Consider the following 21,899-nt stretch of genomic DNA (forward strand, 5'->3'; position numbering starts at 1 on the left):
TAAATGCTGTTAAGCCCATGATATTCTATAATCTTGGAATTAGTTGGAAATATAAGTTACAGTTCGCCAGCCTGAAGCCCAAAAAATTGGAATATCTAACATATGTTTACTATAACCACAAAGTGGGCTTCAAACTTCTCTACCAGCTTTGAATTAGTTTAATTTGGGCCTCTTGGCTCAATAGTCCATTGGACCAGAACTTAAGTATGTTAGTACCAAATCTTCTTATGGATTTCATGGATGTTTGAACCATAATTAGAGCTAATATTTGAGTTAGATAGAAGAAAGAGAGAAGATAGAAGAGGATTTAGGAAAAGATGGGGGGAGAGAGAGAGAGAGAGAGGGAGCCTCAAAAGAACCATCCATTTCCTTTTTCTTTTCTTTTCAGATGAACTTTAGCACTGAGGTTTAATGTAATCAACTTTTTCTCTTCAACCCAAAACTAGAGATCTTGTGTGATCCATGCACTTAATGCAACTAGTAACTTTAGCTCACCAAGTGGGAAGAAAGAGAAAGGAAAATAGCAAACCTCCTGATCTAGTTTTATATATTTACACTATAATATACACTCAATTAGCTTTCTAATTACACACAAACCTGAGAATTGACTGCAATTAAGGATCAAAAATCTCCTCTTACTAAGATTGACTGCAATTAAGAGAGAGAGAGAGAGAGAGAGAGAGAGAGAGGTTTGTTAAACTAATACTGCCACATATTTCTGCAAACCACAAGATGACACCTCAATTAGAACTTGGATTAAGTTCCCCTTTAATTAATTACCAAAAGCATCACACTTAAAGCTTTGGTTTCTTTTTGTCTGTGTGCTATATACCAACCATGCAACAGCAAAGCAACAACAATACTCCACTCTTTATTGCATTAAAAGCCAAATGCCAGTCAGAAATCTTTGCAATTAAGTTGATATCTACATCCCAGTTGCATGGATAGTGATGGCAAGCTTTGCTTGGATGATCTCCATGCCATAAGAAAATCTCTGTGGATATGGATCTTATCAGGCTGATGCTTTCCCTGGTAATTTATGCCATGCATGTGGATATGAACTAAGGATGTCTGCTGCTATGTTTCAGTGGATGGATTACTTGGTTCTACTTAAGTTTAATTCGACTAGATTTGAAACAAAGTTAAGGACAATTTTCAGGGAATCAAGGCCTTTATCCACCTTATCTGCATTGCTTTGCCAGTTTTATCTTCCTTCTTTTCTTTTTGCTGGCCATATAAGTTCATTTATCTAGCTTTTAAAGATGTGGGCCTCTATTAGGGCATGCAGAAAAAGGACCATTTTTCTTTATATGAACTCAAGGAAGAACTCAGGAGCTAGCTAAATGTAATCCTTTTTCTTGATGAACAATAAGATATGAAGAGCATTTGTGGTTGACTTCATGAATCAATCTGCTCATCAACTTGTATCTATTAAGTGCAAGATTATCTATCGAATCGAGCATACATACTTCCTTAGATCTATCGAGAGCTAAAATTGATATTTTACGTGCATTATTTCACCAATCGTTTGACTATATAAGAGAGAAAGAAAGAAAAAGAGAAAATAAATAAAAAGACTACTTAATTATTTTTTAATAAGTGAAAGGGTAAACTGATACTTATATAGAGTATCATATTAATTCAGGCATTAGATAAAGAGAGGTATTAGAACTACTCTTTTTTCTTTCTTTCTTTCTTTTTTCTTCTTCAAAGATAAAAAGATAGAAATTAAATATGGCTTGACTAGGTTTGAACTTTGGAAAATTAGATTTTGATACATTAATTGTTAAACCTAAGTAAACCAAAAAGCTTAAACTTTTATGTAACGGACCAATAATATAAAATATACTTTGAATAATTTATTTTTAAAAATGGGTCTTCGACTAAACAAGATATTCAAGTCCTTCATAAGAAATCATGATAATCTGTAATAAATCTTCACCTTCTTATCCCTTAAGAAAGAGTAATTTACCTAGATAATCATGGTGAATAAAACTAATTGCATAGATAAGACCCTCTCTTAGCCATTATATATCCATTCACCTTAACAGTAATCAAACAAGGCCTAAATATATGAGATTATGATCAAAAGGGAAATCCAATTCATTTCTGTCCTCCTAAAGCCCAACCATGATAGTAGGATAAACTATACTTTTAAAAGGAAAAGCACACATACTGTGACATATTGATCAAAGTATCAAATGGATCAACCCTTTCCTTTTTTTCCCCCTTCTTTTACTTCTGGATAATTCATAGCATTATTTACTTGTCATGATTATTAACAAGTTTGGAAAGAACATTATATGAGAATTATAGCAATATCCTCAACTTTAGATGGCTGTTTCTAATGAGATTAGGAGAAGGATAGCTTATTCCACTATAAAACTTTAAGAAGTAGATGGGATCAAATGCCTAATTAATGGATTAAATCTATGAGGGGCTAAGATAGATCATTTGGGTTCATGTGGACATTAATTGAATCCTCAAACAAACAGGCATATGGAACTAATGGATCGTAATTAGGAGAGAAATATAATGGTTTGATTAATTTTAAGGAAATTTATAAAGCACTCTATGTTTTTTTAGTATTGATATTAGGATGAATTATAATTCCCCCTATGTGGTTTGCCCTATATCAACTAAGTCTTCTATGGTTTAGACTAAGTTACAATTGTTAGATTTTCTATTCAAAACTAATAATCGTCTATTGCTACCGATATTTCTCTCCCCAACTCATTCTATATCTCTTAGGGGGTGATTAAGTTTTTTTTATATATCTGTTGATGGTAAACTAATATCGCAACTTAGTTGAATAAAAAAATATTAAATGCATAATTTTGAACTACATAAGATAAGTAAAAAAAATCAATCCAAAACCATAAGAGATAAACCGTATATTTTACTTTTATTTATCCAAAAAATCTAAGTATTTTTATACATGTTCATAAGCATATCTACGGGATTTAATAAGATTAAGATTAAAAAATTTCAAGCTTTAGAGAAGATAAGTCATCTCATTTACCCCAAATTCGTATCGCGTTTGAATGCGAAATCAGGCATTCACACATACAGAGAATGCGTTTTAGCCGTTCAAATACATTCGGACCGCGTTTGAATACACCCACATAACATGCAAGTTTTTGGACTACTAAGAGTTCTGTTTTAAATTGAATTGGGCTTCATCTTGTTAACCTATACAAGGGTTGGGATGTCCTAACCCTAAAGAGGTTAGTGATTGCTAAATAAAGTTTTTGGAGTTATAACGTTTTTCCACTAACAAAATCCATTTCTTCTTCAACACACTAAAGCTTTCATTTTAAGAGTTATCTAGAAAGGATCAATCTTGAGGGCTATTGAGATTAGAGATCAATTACGGAAACCAATAAATCTCATGTTTTAATGAGCAAGACTAAGTGAAACAAAGTAATAAGGATCAGCGAGTTATTTCGTAAGTTTTGTAATTATTACAAATTTAATGATTAATTATAATCCAAGTTTCGATCTATAATTTTTTCTCATTTGGGTTTCTCCATATAAAAATCCTAGCGTTAATATTTGCTCTCTTTGATATTTATTCCGCATATTTACATAAGTAAATGATTGAAATCATTACTTAGGATTTAAATACATATGCATGTCTAAGTTTTTTTTTATGCCCTATCTATAAGTTAGCATATATATATATATATATATATATATATATATATATATATAATATACATACATGCATCTAGCTATTATATATAAATTCATTGTTGACTGCAAATTGAAAATATTGTTTGATGTTGATATTGAAGTAAGTTTGTTAGACTTTATTGGGATGCCACCGATGATTTAGGAATGGATTGTGGACACCCAACTCCACCAAATAATCGAATTATGAGACTAACGACCAAAAGCAAGGAAAAGGTATGAAAGTGAACCAAGGTCAAAAGATTGATATCGTTTGACTAAGCGTTTGAAATGGATTGATTAGTGGATAATATTTCAATAAATGTTGATGCCTCTGTCACAACTAAATTATAGTGTAGCATTCAAGGAAGAGGGATTTAAAAAATATATCCAACTTGCTTTTATTATTATTATTAATATCATATTCTATTATATAAGTATTTATCATTCGACCGCTACTTATCATATCGTTAGGTTAAATTTAACTCAGAATATTTTTGAAATAACAAAACTAAAATATATGATTTGAAAATAAATGTGTTTCTTTTATAAACTAAATTATAAAACAGATAGAGTTCCTCTCTAGTAGCTCTCCTCTCTTTTTCTCTTAATCAGAACAATTAGTGCTTAATTGACCTCTAGTTCTTAGATCCATAAGTTGATTTGGGTTCTAATACAATAATAAATCAAAATCCTACAACTATTACCTCCTATTTAGTGCTTGGCATAGAGTAGTAATTGCACTGTGGATCCCCATGTGAGCTACCAAAAAGGAAGACAAGATAACAAAACCATTCATTAAGTAGGACTACTACTTATAATGTCTCTAGTAGTAGGTTAAAGGTGTTGATTAATATGTAAGTCAGAAAATGAAGGCTACCCCTAGCTCTCAATTGCAATTCTAGTACTAAGGATGAGCATATTAAGCTGGATCTGCCTGTGTGTGAAAAGAGAAGTGTGGCTTTCTCCTTCTCCATGTGCATTACCTACACCATTGTCCCCCTCTCCCCCTCTCTTTGCCAGCTTTCTTAGCCAAAACTTTAGATTCATCTAACAACTTTGCTATTTAATTCGAACGCGATTTCTTTTAGTTCGATTTTCGATCGATGAGGTTGTTAGTTTACATTGATCGTTCTAAGATTTTAAGCTGTTAGAAGACGGTAGTAATTCGTGTATCCATTTGTTCGTAAGACCTAAATTTATTTTATCTCTCTACAGTTTTATTTGTGTCTCTTTACTCCCTTTAGTTATATTCAAATTAAAACTAGTACTTTTTTCTTCTTATATTTAACTAAATTAGTGGTCGAATTTGAAGAGCCTCGTAATTGGAGAAATTTTTTAATGTATCTAAAATAGTACTGATCGAATTTTAGATAACAAATATTATATATATATGTTCAGTATATTTATCATATCTTTGTTATCTAAAATCTAATCTGTATTATTTTATATGCGTTGAAAATTTTATCCAGTTATTTACAACTTTGTCCCTAATAAATATGTTCAAATTTGATATTAAGTTTACTCATATATATTAGAAAATATAATGGTTGCATTTTAGTATAAATAAAAATGAGTAAAGTAAATTTATGTTTAACCAGATAAAATATAAATTAAAAAAAAAACTCTTAAGGAAATTGGTGATATGCAATCTTGAGTGGAGGTACTCCTTGTTGTCTAGACATTTGGCAGGGTGCCATCGTTCAGGACATAGAAAATTTCTGAGATGCTGCAGAATATCTAGTTCAAAAATGGTACATATCCAAAGGGACTACATGTCAGGATAGCGGTAACACATTTATCAACCAACTCTAATACTATTGGTAGTACCCTTTTTCATGACTAAAGAGGTTTTTGAATTGACTTCAACCCTAAATAATTATTGTGGAGAAAATTATCTGGTGGTTCGGCTCAACGACTTAACTCGGTTGATAGCTTGGAAATGCAATTGGCTTGGAGTAGTTCAATGCACGACAACTTGGAGCATATCTCAGCGGTGTTTAGTTCGGATCAATTATTCTAAACTATGTAACTCTTAGAAATTAAAATTTTATAGTTATTATAAATACAACGGTAGTTCCCTTTGATTCTAGTTATTAAAATTTATAAATATCAATTATATTAAATTCTAATTAATAGTTAGTGTTGACGGGGAAAGAAACACTAAGCCATAATACAATTAATTTTAGAAAAGTACATTTTATTTGCCATATTTTAAATAAAATTAGTATAGATATAATACTATTGACCTTTTCTTAAATTTAGATATGGCTTGCCTCTTATAAAACACCTATAATAAGAAATATAATAATTTAACAAATAATTAAGTTTCTTTTGCATAAAATATATATTCATCGGGATCTAATCAGGTCATCTCACAAGACATTAGGTTTGCTGGGTCAAACTCACTTATCTACGTTTAATCATTACTATCGTTTGGAGAACTTCTGTTCTTGAGCACCTGGACAGCGATGTTTAAACGCCCTTACTTCACGACATCATCGAAGCGTTCGAATGCTTGAACTCGACCTGGACACATGTTTCATATTAGGATTAATTCAATTATTGTTTGAGGTTAGAGCTTAAGTAATTTGAGTCATTAGTAGAATGCAGTCCAAATAAATTTGTAGAATGCAATCATTTTAGAGCATCGAAGAATATTAATCATTCTTTACCTTCTCCTACCTCTCATCTCTTTCTCGTCTCTATCAATCTCCTCCCCTTTTGTCCTCTCAAGCCAAGGCCATCGTCCATTAAGATCATCGTCATTTTCCCTCCGTCGCCGTCCGCCGCTCCCCCTAAAACCGTAGAATTAGCCAACCAACCACTTCTCTATAAAATTAGCTAATCATTACAATTCAAGCGATTTAAACATAAACAAACAAACTATTTTTATTCTACCTTTTTAAGTATTTCTTTTAGTTAAAGGACATTGTTATCTTTTTCTATTAAGTTATTCATACCAAGAGGGTATATTCGTAAATAACATATACTATTATAAAAATAAATCAGAGATTTTTTTTTAAGGGTGTAGATGTAATAAAAAAAAACCCTTTATAGATAATTTTTATAAAAAAAGTCCCAAAATTAAGCCTTATATTATAAAAATGAACCTTATTAGACCGTGAAAAGAAGTGTGTCTGTGTGGACAAAAAGCAGTCATCATCATGCCACCAACCTAATAAAGCTTTTTGGTGTGCCATTCCCTTTTCCCTTTTCCCTTTTCCCATGCATGTCTGTCTAACGAGATAGACATAGAGAGAGAGTGAGAGAGAGAGAGAGAGAGACAGAGAAAGAAAGAGACAGAAACTACGGCATTAGAGGAGCTCCAGTTGAGCCCCGACAAAATAAAATCCGTACCACTTCTACCACTCTATATATATATGAGAAATTTGCATATAGCACCTGCCTTTTAATAAAATTATAAATTACACCCTATAATTTTATTATTTATAAATCGAATACTATAATTTAGTTAGCTATATTAAAAAAATTATAAAAATATACTCAATACTAAGGGCATGGATATTTTTATATCTATCCAAACTCAAAAAGGACCTAATTTATATTTATCCAAACTAAAAAAGGATGCTAAATTATATTTGATCTCGGCAATAATTAAATTAAAATTAAAAATTACTTCATAAGTTACTCTTTATCTTAATTTTCTTAATTATGTTATTTAATAATGAAATAACAGTAATTTTTGCAGATCTATCTATATTTTAGATACTATAGTCGAGTTGACATTCATCTCTCTATCAAATAAATACTAGGGTTCTCTTCATAAAAAACAAAAATAAAGGAGATAATTTTAAAAGTTATATACTATCGAAGGGAGGCACAAAATAAAATGACGTGGCAACGCGTCAATTCGGCCTTAATGGACGGTGCGTGCAAGCCATGTGGGTGTGATTGGTGGGGGCTCGGTGGGGTCCATCCCCCCCTCGTCGGTGACCTAAAACTTAACACCCCCCCCCCCCCCCTTTCTTGGAGTGGGTCCCTTCCCGTGTTCCCAATAATGTTATAAGTTGGGTGGAAAACTTGAACCTAAAGATTTCTACCCCAATAGGTTGAATCTCCCCGCCATTAATTAAACGGGAGGAGTTGGTTGGAGCCAACGACGGACTAATTAAAGTGTTTTGGGAGTTTGGGTGAGTGATTGGGTTTGGAGGATTAGTTGGAAGCTAGCTTTGGTCCAAAATAAAAGAAAATAATAAAAATAAAAATAAAAAAATTAATGGATGCTACCAACTTTAACTTAGGTTTGGTGTATTGTCAATTTGTCACTCGTGCTTTTGGAGGGTGGCTAAAGACGAATTATTCAATGATTTGCTTCGTGAATATATATATATATATATATATATATATATATATTGTGGACAAAGGATGATTTGGTACGTTGGTTGATTTATTACTAGTTTTTTTTTTAAACTATATCTTCAAAAGTATGTAAGACTTTTAAAATGTTTCACATAATTATCATATTATTAGTTTTAAAGTTTTAGAAATTATATTATGCTTATTTTTGGTAAAATAAGGTGCAGTTTAGATGAACAATTAATTTTATTTAGCACTATAGGTTTTCTTGTTAATGTCATACCGATTCAACTTGTCTAATTGAAGCCGAAACTTTTTAATGAAAGTAACCTAACAAAATTATGGAAAATATTCTATAAAGATATTGATTGAAACCAATAGAACATGTGTGGTGACTAATATGAATTCAAGATAAAAGACATGTCAAAAGTTGGGTGGTGGACTCGGTGGTAAATGGATGAACTCAAATTGTATGATGCTTGAAAAAAAAAAAATTTCTTTCAAAAATGTTTACAAATGGAGAGCTAGTTCAAAGAGTTGGGTAGAGAGCAGTCGACCCCTAGCTCTCTGTTAGGGTTTCTATCTTTTTCGTCATTCTCATTGTATGAATTTACTCACCACTATCGGCTGTCTTCTCCTCTTATCTTCTCGTAGCCACTTTAGTTAAGAGGAGGGGAGAAGTTTTCTTCTTCTTTCTTCTTTTTATTAAATCTTTGTTCATCTTTTTTTCTATCTTTCCCTTTTTCCTTCCCATTTCCTTTCTCTTGTTCGATTTCTCTTTTTCTTCCCCTTTTCTCTCTTCCCCTCAGTGTGATTTTAACGTCACAAATATTGTCATTGCTGCTATTGTCATAGCCATCTTCGATGCTATCAAGTACTCCTCGCTCATCGCCACCTCCGTATCTTCTTTCGCTACTGTTGACGAGGGAGAATCTTGGGTGGTGTATGCAGTGTTGTGGGTTGGGGCAATAATTTTGCCGCCATCACCATGTTAGACTGGCTTGCTAGATCTCTTATGCTGCAGCATACGCGCACTTTCTCACTTAGTTCTTCAACGAGGGATGGTCTATTTGCCCATGAAACCTCGTGTGTGTGTATATATATATTTCTTGAATGGAAACCTTTCATTGGCTACGTAGATGCTTTCTCTCTCTCTCTCTCTCTCTCCTTTAGGGGGTTGTAGGTGTGAGCCTTTAAATATTAGATCATGACGAAACCACAAATTAACTTAAAGGCATTTTAACATCTATACCTGCTGCCTGGGTCACACCTTAGTTTCTGTGATTTTTTCCAACCCTTTTGGCTTGATACCTTGTCTTACATGCTGTGCTATCTACCGTAGCAAACTTGTTGCTAAAGAATTTATTACCCTATTTCTCATCTCTTTTTATGTGTCATGCTCTAATCATTGTCCTTCTCTTGGATTTAATGAAATCTGCCTTGGGCCTTCCCTTAATAGAGAAATTTTTTTATGGTTTACCTGATTTGGTAGCCATAGTATTTTTCCATGTGGTCACGTATAAATTAGTAGACAAGTCAATAGGATTGTAATCAAGACAAGTACGAATTTGGTAGATAAGAGTCATTCTGGGTTTCAATTCAGCTCGTCTTTCAGTTCAATTTGACCAAAAGAAAATAGGGGCCTCACAAAGGAACAACTTATGCAAATAGGTGCCAGCAATCAACCTAAATCATACATATTTCTGGGTTGGGATTATGAAACTTAAGTTGCAAAGATCAGAGAAGAAATTTAAAATCAAAGGGCACATTACTTTTTACATTTTACCCAGTTCTAACTTATTTTATGTACTTTAAACTTAAGTTTTTAATCCACTGTGATCCAAACGAAATTATAACCGTAGAAATTTTCATCCAAAACTAATAATAATTTATTAGCACCAAATATTCCTCACCGTGAGTAAATTATGGAATGCCCAAACTACCCATATCATTGTTTGATCAGACTATATTTTTTATAAATTAAACGAAGTAAATCATAATTTTCTCAAAGATAAACGATGAGAGAGAGAGAGGGAGAACGAAACAATGAATAAAAAGAACAAAAAGAGAGTTGTCATTGGAACAGGGGGTCAGTTGTAGTTATGCTTTCGGATAAGAAGAGAACAAATGCAACAGATGGAGCAGTAGATTATAAAAGTACTGACCAAGTACTACTATATGCGGACGTCTTGTTTCTAAACAGCAGCGTGCCTGACCCAGAGCCAGATCTCCAGCCATTAAAAAATTAAAGTATACATACAAATAAATTACGGTCTCATCCAGATAAACATGTATATAATTAAGGAATGCTAATTGTGCATTGGTTTGGCAAAGAACACCACCTAATTAGAACTCACTCATTAATGCGTCTATTTAGATTATTTTAAACATACAGCAGAGCTACCTGCTCTTTGGTTTTTTTTTTTTTTCAAGTTTGTACACTTGATAATTCATTAAGCTTTAATTGACGATTATAACTTGATATATAAGTAAATGGGAGGAAGGGTGACAATCTTGAGTACAAGCTCTAAACTTGGCTGAATATAGATATTAGCACAGCGGGAGTAGAAATTCTCCTGCTCCCCGGTAAAAAGAAGAAGAATGTTTTTCTTCTTTTTTTTTTAAAGAAAACGAGCTTGTGTACTAGTCTTTTAGCAAGTGGGGATACGATGATTTGGAGGGCTACTCCCTCTTGCAAATAGGAACACAGGATAAAGGGCGACTGCCCTAGGGACAAGCTTCCTCTTAGTCACCAACAATAAAACAATAGCGAAACATCATCAGAGATTTGAGAGAAGATAGGTTAATGAGAGTTAGCGTCATGTAGCTTCGTCAACACCACAGAAAGACCCAATGCTATAAACCTGCAACACCCTGAAACACTATAAGAAAACCTAAGAAAATATATAAGGATAAATAGAGAAGGGTGAGGCTAATAATTTGAGGCAAAATCAAGAAACAACATAAAATAATACATCACATGGAAGCCCACAAACACCAACCTTCGTAAAAAGGTGGCGTTGACAATGGGGAGTCGAAACAGGATTTTCAAGAGACCAACACCCACAAGAGACCTCGCTGAAATAGGAAGATGGGAGGGTGGTGTTGCAATGAATGGCGCAATGGTGGAAGAGGATGACAGAGAAAACAACAATAAGTAGTGATAGGGGTGACGGAGGTGGCAATGGAGGCAGGAGGAGAGAGGAGGGTTAGGGTGGCAAAGCATGACAGACCATCAGATTGAGCTCACCCACCAAGGTCTAGTGACCTCAGAGCGGCACTGATAAGAAAGGAAGAGAGATAGCAACAACAGGAAGGGGGAGGTGATGATAACCATAGAAAAAGAGGAGTCATAGGGGGACCGCAAAGGTTTAGGAGTGCGAGTCAGGCCAGAGTTGATAGACCACAACAACGATTAGAAAAGAGAAGAAAGATAAGAGGAGAGCAACGAAAAATGAGAGGAGAAAGAGAGAGAGAAAGTCTCTCCTTTCCCTTAGCCACTAGGTAAGAACAGAGGAGAGGGAAGAAGTCATCTACGACGGTGGAGGAAAGCTCTTGGTTGGAGAAGAGAAAGAGACCTCAGAACGCTAGTAAAGCAAGTGGCTACGGCCGGTGCTCTAAGTTTCCTTTTCTTCCATGTTCTTTGTTAACTACATTATACATATATATGCATATATAATCTCAACTACAATATTGTAATCCTCTAAATGAGTCGGCCTGTCATGTAAGGCAAAAACACTACATAACCTCAAAGCTTACAAAAAGAATTTGATTTCATAGCTTTTACTATGAGATAATAGAACCTCCTTTTGATTTTTTAAAATTAATAGGTTTTTTCTTGCACATAGATTCTTTTTACACAGAATTAGATAAAAAAATATATATATTAAAATTCGTCCCTTCTACTATTTAATCTGGCTCCTGTCCTGCTCACATAGATAGTCACATGGAGTGATCACTTGGGAGTTGGGACGTCCTCTTCTTCCATTATCCCATTTAGAATCATCAACTACCTAATCTACAACTCTGAAACATCCATATTCGTTTAGCTAATTAACAGCTGCCTCAAACTGGATCATGATAGTTTACGTATTACAATGTCCACATACTCACTATCACGTATAGCGTACTTATCCACCGACTCAGGTGGTAGGCATCCATAAGCCCACGGATTTTTATCGTCATTCACACATTGGTAGGCTCTTCTATCAGGCTACTCTCCATAATAACTAATAACAACGTGGTCGATTGTGAGGTTACGATGTCTCTCTCTCTCTCTCTCGTTATAGAACTTTATAACAACGTGGTCGATTGTGAGGATAGTATCTCGAGCTATATGAGATAAGTGTTAAGCGAGGTCTCTTTCTCTTTCTCTGTCATTTACCTACCAATAAAGGCCAATAGATGCGCCAAGGTTTATGGGGCTACGCTAAGATACATTGATCCACCGGACCACCACATCCTCTAAATTTTGGTCATGGAGTAACGAAGGGTAAGGTCGTAAAAGCGACCGCGGCATAGGCGTCGAGAACGCGCGTGGGAGCGTGCGGTGATGGAGATCATGGGAGGTGGTAGAGGCATCGCATGGGTCCATCATCCTGCCCGGTAAAAGCCCTCCGGGACCTCACAATTGCACCCAATTATTCACCCAATGCCGAGTGGGTCCCACCACTTGACCTCGCGCTAAGAGTTACTTCGGACATCACTAGGGGTAGGTCGCACGTGACAACCGACACCGCAGACACGTGCCCCTCCGTGGCAGCGGTAACGTTACCGTACCGTTAGAAGCGGTTATTTTGGGTCACCGGTGGTCTTAACCGTGGTCAAGTTTAGAAAGATGGAGAGAGAGAGAGAGAGAGAGAGAGGGAGGTGGGTACGAGGGCCGAGGAGAACATTCTATAAATCGGCTCTTCCCTCGGCGTCTTTTTTGGACTCCACCCCACTCATTTCCCTCTGCTTCTTTTCTCTTCTACCCCGTTTCTTTTATAGCTTAGATCTGAGAACAAAGTGTAGATAGAGATTAGAAAGAAGAGAGGAAAAGCTTACCGACGTTAATGGCGGCGGCAGCGCCTCTCCGATGGCTCCCAATCCTGGCTCTTGGTCTCCTCGTACTCCTCGCCGGTGGCCTCGGCTGGATCGGCGCTGAGAAGCATTCCTTATCGAGGTACGCCTCCTCGTCTCCTTCCTCTCTCTCTTGTAGGAAATGCGGGCTGCGGGAAGGTTTCTTGGAGGATTTTACGGTTTCTTTACTCAGATTTGGGGGGGTTTCTTGGCTCCATTTGATACGAGAAGCGGGTTTCTTGTGTAGGATTGGTGGAGACGGAGCTGCGAGCTCGAGGAGGAGCTTAAGAGCGGCGGACGCGGCAATGGCGGCGGCGAATGGGACTTCGCCGATGACGACGAGGTTAGTGGAGTAGAGTAGGGACTGTAGTATAGTGACGGGGAGATCTGAGCCATAAATCTAGCTGAAAACGAATCTAAGCCCTCCAGATCTAATTCGTTTGTTTCGTTACGTTCCTTTTGATAGAGATCTTTTTTATTCTCCCACTACTTTCGCTTTCGTGGTCTTAAGGAAAAATTAAATAAAAGTGATTATAAAGATATCAATATCGGATCAGATGGAGTCGCGCCTCGGCCGAGGTCGTAACGGGAAGTTCGTTGGAGGGCATTACCGTCTTTTCTAGTAGGGTAAAATTCCTCCGACCGTCTCGAGCGGTAAAATCCTCCGGAGGAACGGCGATAGATATTATGTATTACTCGCCCCAACACTTTTATTTCGTGCTTCTAAAAATATTTGTCTCGGAGTTTGATACCATATTTCTTGAAGACCGTGTGAGGGGTAATTTGGTCACTTCCGATCTAAATCTCTTCCCTTTTTTTCTTTTTTTTTTTTTTAATTTTTATTTACCAGGGCAGAGGAAGAAGCAGTAGTGGGCGCGGTCGACGATCCGGACTCGGTCGCCTCGGAGGTCCACATGTAAGTCTCTTTTTTTATTTACTTATTATTTAAAGTTAATGATATCGCACCTAAATGTCTAATTACACAATAAATGCTCCCAAGTTGATAACAAATATTATTGGATTTTTGTAGTAATGGCTTAGATTTTAGTGTAGAACTAGTAGATTCGTAGAGTTTAGTGGTTGGTACCCGTTTTTTTTCTTTTTCCTTTGTCTTATATTACGTTTTAGTTGTGTCCTTTACTATAGAACGGGCCCAGAAACATAACCAGTCTCGTCTCAATGATCTTAACCTTTGGATGTCATAGAAAGAAAGGAAAGCCTTCTCTATGATTATAGAGAAATTTTTTTTTAATCAAGATTAATAAGTTGCCACCGTTTATTTTGACTGGCGTCTTTGTACTCCTCGTGAGAGGGTAGCGCCAAGGTTGCAATGACTTGTTTTGTCTTGGGTTTGGAATAGGCTCTTTAAATGAGCAGGCAGTAAATTCTCCCAAAGTTTCTACTTGGCAGGCCAAGATGGGTGCAAAAAATTAAAAATTTCTACTTTGAACTGTTGAAAATCCAACCAAATTCTCCAAAGTAACCCTTTTACAAGAAAGAATAATGTCCTCCTCCCGTATTTATTGAATTTGTTATGTGTGCAGTAGTAAAGTCTCTGCTCTCCTTGTGTCTGTCTGTCGGTGAATTAATTCCAGCAGACACGTCTCTCCCCTTCCGTGCATCATCCCATGTCCTCATTAAATCCCCTCCGCACCTCTGTTACTAACGCCACGAAACATCGAATGCACACGAAGTTACAATCAACGATCACCAATCTAGAGTACTAATTGCGAGAATTAATCATATCTTGGACTGGCGCAGGACCATCAACAACCACACGGCACGCCGCGCGCTCGGCTACCTGTCATGCGGGACGGGCAACCCCATCGACGACTGCTGGCGCTGCGACCCCAGCTGGCACCGCCGCCGCAAGCGCCTCGCCGACTGCGGCATCGGGTTCGGGCGCAACGCAATCGGAGGCCGCAACGGCCGCTTCTACGTCGTCACTGACCCGAACGACGACGACCCCGTGAACCCCAAGCCGGGCACTCTCCGCTACGCCGTCATCCAGGACGAGCCCCTCTGGATCGTGTTCAAGCGCGACATGGTCATCACCCTCAAGCAAGAGCTCATCATGAACAGCTTCAAGACCATCGACGGCCGCGGCTTCAACGTCCACATCGCCAATGGCGCGTGCATCACGATCCAGTTCGTGACCAACATCATCATACATGGCCTCCACATCCATGACTGCAAGCCCACCGGGAATGCCATGGTCCGCAGCTCCCCGTCCCATTACGGGTTTCGGACGATAGCCGATGGTGATGGCGTTTCCATCTTTGGGTCCAGCCATATCTGGGTGGATCACTGCTCTCTCTCCAATTGCGCCGATGGTCTCATTGATGCCATCATGGGCTCCACCGCCATTACCGTTTCCAACAATTACTTCACCCACCACAATGAGGTATATATATATATAAATATAAATATATCCTCAACTTCATAAATTTTTACCATAATAGGTTGGACAAATCTGATTGGTGAATTGTTGCAGGTGATGTTATTGGGTCATAGCGATTCTTACGTAAGGGACAAGTCGATGCAAGTGACCATCGCCTTCAACCATTTCGGTGAAGGTCTTATCCAGAGGATGCCAAGGTACCTTACTTTTTTACTAGCATTTTGGAATTTGGTTGGCTTTGCACTGGGGATCGAGTACTAACTCTTCACATTAATAAAAAAAAAAATGGTCGATGTGTTTCAGATGCAGACATGGCTATTTCCATGTGGTAAACAACGACTACACCCACTGGGAGATGTACGCCATCGGCGGGAGCGCAAATCCGACCATCAACAGCCAGGCCAATCGGTATCTCGCGCCCGTCAACCCCTTCGCCAAAGAGGTAATTATACCAACCATCAGTCAATTCTTATATATGTATAGTCTTAAATTTAACTTATTTTGTGCGTATTGGTTATAGGTGACAAAGAGGGTAGACACAGACACCAGTGTTTGGAAGAGCTGGAACTGGAGATCAGAGGGGGACCTGTTATTGAATGGTGCCTATTTTACCCCCTCTGGAGCTGGAGCCTCCGCAAGTTACTCAAGAGCCTCCAGCCTTGGTGCCAAATCCTCTTCAATGATTGGGTCCATCACTTCAGGTGCTGGAGTACTCTCTTGCCGCAGAGGTTATGTTTGCTAGTAAATGAAAGCTCTCCTTCAAAGGACATAAAGGGAGGATATTTGACAGTGGGTATAGATTCTTTTCGTTTTTTTTCGTTCGTTTTGTTTTACACATTCTCAACCTCGACCTGCTTCCATCGCAACTTTATCCGTGGAGTAGGCTCGATGCGTTGCTGATCTCTTCTTCTCCTCTCTGTGTCATTGAACTAGTCGTGAGTCCGTTCCGCCACATTAGGGTTGTATGGCTTTGGTCACCATTAATTTTCCCTTTATTCCTCTTCCAACGATGAGTTTCGATTGGGTAATTGTTGTAACAGATGCATCGTTTATTTGGTTATCCTCAGTAAAAGGAAACAGTTAATCTGTATGTGTCTTTTCGTTCCTTTGTGTGATTCTAGTAAATGTTGATGGTTTACCAGCAATATGAGCTACTCCGAAAGATTTGAGTCTCTTACTGGTATTTCACATTCAGTTTTCATAGCAGAGAATTTAGTTGGTCAGATCCTTCAAGACTGTAACAGTAAATCTAGATTAATATACAAGTAATTAAAACAAGTGAAGTATCTCTGGACTGTCAGGATCTAAAAGGATTGAATCCACTGTGCTGCACCAGATCAGAGTGTTTTCAGTCTGAAACTCGCCAGGCGGAATCTGTCACAATATTGTGAATTCGCATTGAGCTGGACCTACAGCAGCATGAACTTACTTCTTGCCTTTTTATTTAAGATCACAAAAAAGAAAAGCCAAATATTAGATCTAAAGTTATAAGTAACCACTCCAAACATCCAGATCATAAAACCAACAAGGTTTGATATAATAATTTGCGGTGCAACTCCAAAGCCTTCAATAAAGTCCCCACTTGACAACTTTATTCTTGGTTCTATACATGTAGCAGAGCAATGCAGTACACACGAGATGAGCTGTTTATGGTCTTAAGATTCAACCATATCTTTTGTCCAGTGCCAGCAAACAACACAGGAGCTAGTGACCAAATCTTTGGCTGGCTCTGCAACAGCTAACAAACTGTCCCCCCCCTCCTTCATTCCTGCTGTCCCATTTCTTTCGTCAGATCTCACAACTCAATATTGGATCCTTCATGCATCTTGGTAGATCTGAGAGAGAGAGAGAGAGCACCTACTGGCCTTAAATCTCTCGTTAAAAAGCAACCCTTATAACTCCCCAGTATTTGATAACTTTGTAGCAATCGAACAAAGAGCTCAACAACTTTGTTTACCATACAGCAATATATCATGCATAATTAATGCCATAGGATATCATTTATGTTAGCACTCTAGATTAGCTAATTCTTTCTGTTAGGCAATAATAATCCTTTCATCATCTTTTTTGTGAAAGTGGGAGCTTATGGAAATGTCACTTGCCTTAGTTTGGGAACTCGAATGTCCTAGCTTACTCATATATTTTGGAAGTTTTAGTCCTAAGAATGTTATTAGAATTTGAACTCGAATATACTCATTTATTATGAGATCTTTTAATCGTTTGAGTATTAACGGAAAGAATATCTTCTATGAAAATATATTTTAAAATACTAAAATTAAAATTCTGTTGTATCAAAAGGCTAAAAAAGTTCTACATTAGTTAAACAAAGACATGATATATCCTTTATATAATTCATCTAATAGGATTTTTTTTTTGGTTGAGGGCATTTTAAGGAGAGTCAAACACCCAATAAAATAGTGAAGAATCAGATGTCACCACTGAGATTGAATCCAAAAAAACTACACTAATGATTTTGAGTTTTCTTTGTATGCATGAACGGTATTTATCGAATCACAAAAGAGAGAAAGATAAATCATACACAATTAGGTATACAATATCGGTAAACAACCCTCACATTAATAAGGAATAAGGAATAAAAATTGAACAATAAGATCAACCAAGAAAAAGAAGTGCCCTGATTTAATTTTTATTTTTCTTTTGACAGAGATCAAATGTTTCTCCACACTCACCTGCATTTATTTTATAAAAGAATAAATTATAAGATATAAGAAGCATCCAATGTTGCAGATCATGATCATGAACAAGTTGAGGTAGTGGTGCTTGATGACACCATTCCTGTGAGTAGTTGGAAGGAACAATTAGTTAGTTATGGTATAAATAAAAAGAATATTAATTGTAACTGATTTTATCTATTTATTTGGTGATTATGTCTGTAAATTGATCTTCACTTTTCAAATAAGCAGTACAAATATTTTTATTGACTTTTTTTTCTTGCAGAAAATGAAATATTGAATTATTTGCAATGTGAATGGAAGATTAATTACCACCAAACTTCTTCATTAGTCTTGCTATAGAGAATTTAAGCTCAATTATAAATATCTTTAACTATATTAATTAACATGTAGCATGTGACATAGCTCTATACTTAGTTTTCTGCACCTGATTGAGCAACAACATTATGCTTCTTTTGACTTCCATGTCATTAGATTGCTACTTAGAAAGGTATAATCACCCTCTACTGATCTATGATCACAAGAACAACCATCCCAGTTAGCATCAGAAAATGCATAAATATCTAGATGATCTTTAGATGCATAAACTGTTTCCATATGAGAAATTCTGGGAGATTGCATAAACTAAATCAGAATTGAGTAGTTGTTAGATTTATAAACTTGCCAACTAGTCTTGATAATTTCACTGGTACAAAATAAACTTTTAGTGCCAAATTGGTCATTTAAAGCAGCTAAATTTGTTCAGGTATTTGTGTCTATATGTCATCTTTGAACATGTCTGGCAATTAGTTACCGATATTTAGACATAATACTAGTAATGTATTACTATTAGTAATAGTAAAAATTCGACAAATATCCATATTAGTATTAACTCTAAGGGAAGGAAATAAGTTTGTGCCGGGCATTTGTAATTTAATTACATTTAATTTTTTAATTTAGTACATAAAATCGAGTACATCTATAATATATATTTTAATATGATAGACACATAATTTACATATTTGGTGAATCTAAATACTATAAACTAGATTTGGACCAATTTGTTTTTAAGAAATTTTTGAAATTTTTAAGAGTTTTAGTCTTTTGAGTCTTAGATCTAATGACTTTAGAATAAAGTGATTCCGAGCTCGGAGTGAAAAGATATAACTAAAATAGTAGAGAAGGTTCAAAATTGGAAAAATTGTAATACCAACATTGCGGCGGTTGTCGGCAAGTTGTGGATGGCCATAAGAATGTAGCGGTCGACTCTATGAATGGGTGGATTGTGGCTAGGGTTTGAAGATAGAGTTAGTGTTTTTAGATTAGATCTACTCCTAGGAAAATAAACCGCTACGATTAAACGATAAAAGCATGATAAAAAAATGTACTAAAGGTTATGTGTGCAAATTATCCGCTTTAATATGAATTTAAAAGAAATAAACAAATTAATTTATTAGACTTAACTCGGGACAATCTAACTAACGTACCCCTCTTGGTCGGATTGACTAGTTTTTCACGTTGTTGTAATTGTATAGCCTCTTGTGCTAGTCGAAGGATTTGGGTTCATTTTTTTAAGACCACCTAAGAACATAATTGAGTCCGTTGACGCACACTTGCACTTGTGACCAGGGTAAAGCGGTCATTACGATAGAAGCGCAAGCCCTTCTTCCTATGGTCTTCCAAATTATTTGGCACAAATCGATGGATGATCTGTTGTCAGTTTTGCTAGGTCATTTGTGTGGGCTAGGCCAAGGTAGATGTAGCCTCTAGTGGACCCTAGGTTTAGGTCGTCTTTCTTCTCTCTTCCTTGTGGATCTGGTTCAGCTGATGCAAATTGGATCTCTATCAGAATCGCAAGTGAGAAGACCTCATCAAAAGTAGCGGGCCTCGGGATCTTGACCTTAGCTTAAATGTTAAGCTTGAACCCACTAATAGATGTGCTCTTTAGGGTCGAGTCTGACTAGTTGGTGACCCGGTTATAAATCCATTCGAACTCCTCATAGTAAGCTCGAACTATTGTTGATTGAATCAGCTTAGTCAATATGGCCTAGAAGTTCTCATACTAGGTCGGACAGAATCGAGCATAGATCACATCTGTGAAAGATGGCAAGACTTGTATGGTCAAACCCGCTCTACAGATTAGTACCACTTAATCGCCATGCCCTACAAGTGAAATAATGCAAGCTTGACCTTCTAATAGTTGAGCATGTCATGGTATATGAAAAATTGCTTGCTAGTTTGATCTTAAATTCCCAAATGTTGTCCATCACAGTAAGCTGGACGATCTCACAGTAGTTGTTGGTCATGTGGATCATAAGCCCATAGGTTTAGCTTGTGTTGGGCTCGGGCTACATGTAGGTCTGGCTTAGTTAGCTAACTGGGCCAATTGGGTCACTCCACCAATTATCCTCAGGTCCAAAGTCATGTTCCTAGGTCTAAAACTAAGTTGCACAAAGTGGTCGAGCCGATTCGCAAAAAATTAACCTGCCTCGAGATGCCTCCCTTCCATCCACTTGCCCTAATCATAACCTTAACGCCAAAAATTTTTCTTTATCCTGGGGTGCCACTACAGATTGTTGTAGCCTCAGTGGTGGTTGGGCAGGGTCCCTAGCCGACAATAGCTAGTGACCAGCGAGTCCTCACGACGAGTGGAGATGGTAGGAGATTTTTAAGCTCAAACTCGTCTTGCTGCATAGGAAACCACGACGCGTCTTCGGCAATCCTGCCAACTCTTGATGACTGTGGATGATGCTCAAGGCCTTATTGCAATGGAACTGCGATGGTGGAAAGCCCCGAGGAAGCCACTAACATGGTATGGCTTGAACACAGTAGAAGGGAAGGTGGCCGTCGAGTTCAGCCACCCGACGGTTTGCCGACTATTATAGTTTCCACAATTGACTGGCAATTTGATAGAGGAAGCTAGCCATGGCCGTCGATGATGATAGAAGTGTTGGACCTGAGGCTATCAGCCACGGGCTTGTTGTAGTGTGGAAGGCTGTCAACGACGGTCTTTTGACTGGCGCTGGTGTGAACAATAACTATGGCTCAGGTGCGAAAGTCCCAAGGAAGAGTGTGGCGATGGTAATTTGGGTTGGAGGGTGTGTATCATCGCTGATCGAAAACTAGAGTTTTGGGCTCTAGCTTCCATCTCGAGTAGGGAAGATTTTCTTCTCATGGGTGGGTCGGATTCACCATGGTCGGCGGCATTGGGCGATGGTGATGGGTCAGGATGGCCTCTATCAAGGTTTGCAATGCCTTGTCGAGCTGTTTGGTGTTCTCCATAATGGAATTTGTGGCTTTTGTCGTTAGATCATTCAAAGCCTCCAGTTGATTCAGGTAACACTTCACCCTCACGGGTGGTTTATCGACAGCAGTCGTTGGTAGTGGTGGTGACATTAGGGAAGCTTCTTTAGGGATGAAGATGAATTCTTAGTCCTCCATGGTAGCGATCTCCCTCGGATTTGCTTTGGATCGCATGTTCACTACTAATCGAGGAACGATGTTCTAATACCACTATTATTAACTAGATCTGAACAGATCTATTTGTAGGAAAATTTAAAATTTTTTTTATGTGTTAGTCTCATGAGTCTCAAATCAAGTAGCTTTAGAATGAAGTGATTTCGAGATCGAAATAAAAATATATGATTAAAATAGTAGAGAATGATCGAAATTGGATAGAAATAGATATACTGACATTTTGACAGTCATCGACGGGTGGTGGATAACTGTGGATGGTGGTGGAGGGGTGTGTGTCAACCCTACGAATGAGTGGC

General features: G+C 37.2%; 1 protein-coding gene across 1 annotated transcript; it reads left to right on the plus strand.

Moving 5' to 3' along the window:
* Nucleotides 1–12,914: 12,914 nt before the first annotated feature.
* On the plus strand, nt 12,915–16,732 carry LOC140763943 (probable pectate lyase 8). The gene is made up of 7 exons (XM_073102332.1): nt 12,915–13,156; nt 13,301–13,396; nt 13,904–13,969; nt 14,815–15,457; nt 15,548–15,651; nt 15,758–15,896; nt 15,975–16,732. Exons 1-7 carry the CDS (start codon nt 13,047–13,049, stop codon nt 16,194–16,196), a joined length of 1,380 nt encoding a protein of 459 aa, XP_072958433.1. The 5' UTR covers nt 12,915–13,046; the 3' UTR covers nt 16,197–16,732.
* The last annotated feature ends 5,167 nt before the right edge of the window (nt 16,733–21,899 follow it).

The sequence above is a fragment of the Typha angustifolia genome, chromosome 7 (genome assembly GCF_048772165.1).
Source record: "Typha angustifolia cultivar Huaian chromosome 7, ASM4877216v1, whole genome shotgun sequence".
NCBI lineage: Eukaryota > Viridiplantae > Streptophyta > Magnoliopsida > Poales > Typhaceae > Typha > Typha angustifolia.

What these genes read in the sequence shown, in the direction of transcription:
- LOC140763943 (XM_073102332.1), top strand. Translation starts at nt 13,047, where the DNA reads ATGGCGGCGGCAGCGCCTCTCCGATGGCTCCCAATCCTGGCTCTTGGT. An exon ending in GAGAAGCATTCCTTATCGAG is followed by an intron (nt 13,157 to 13,300) that starts GTACGCCTCCTC and finishes TTTCTTGTGTAG; the next exon opens with GATTGGTGGAGACGGAGCTG. An exon ending in CTTATCCAGAGGATGCCAAG is followed by an intron (nt 15,652 to 15,757) that starts GTACCTTACTTT and finishes GATGTGTTTCAG; the next exon opens with ATGCAGACATGGCTATTTCC.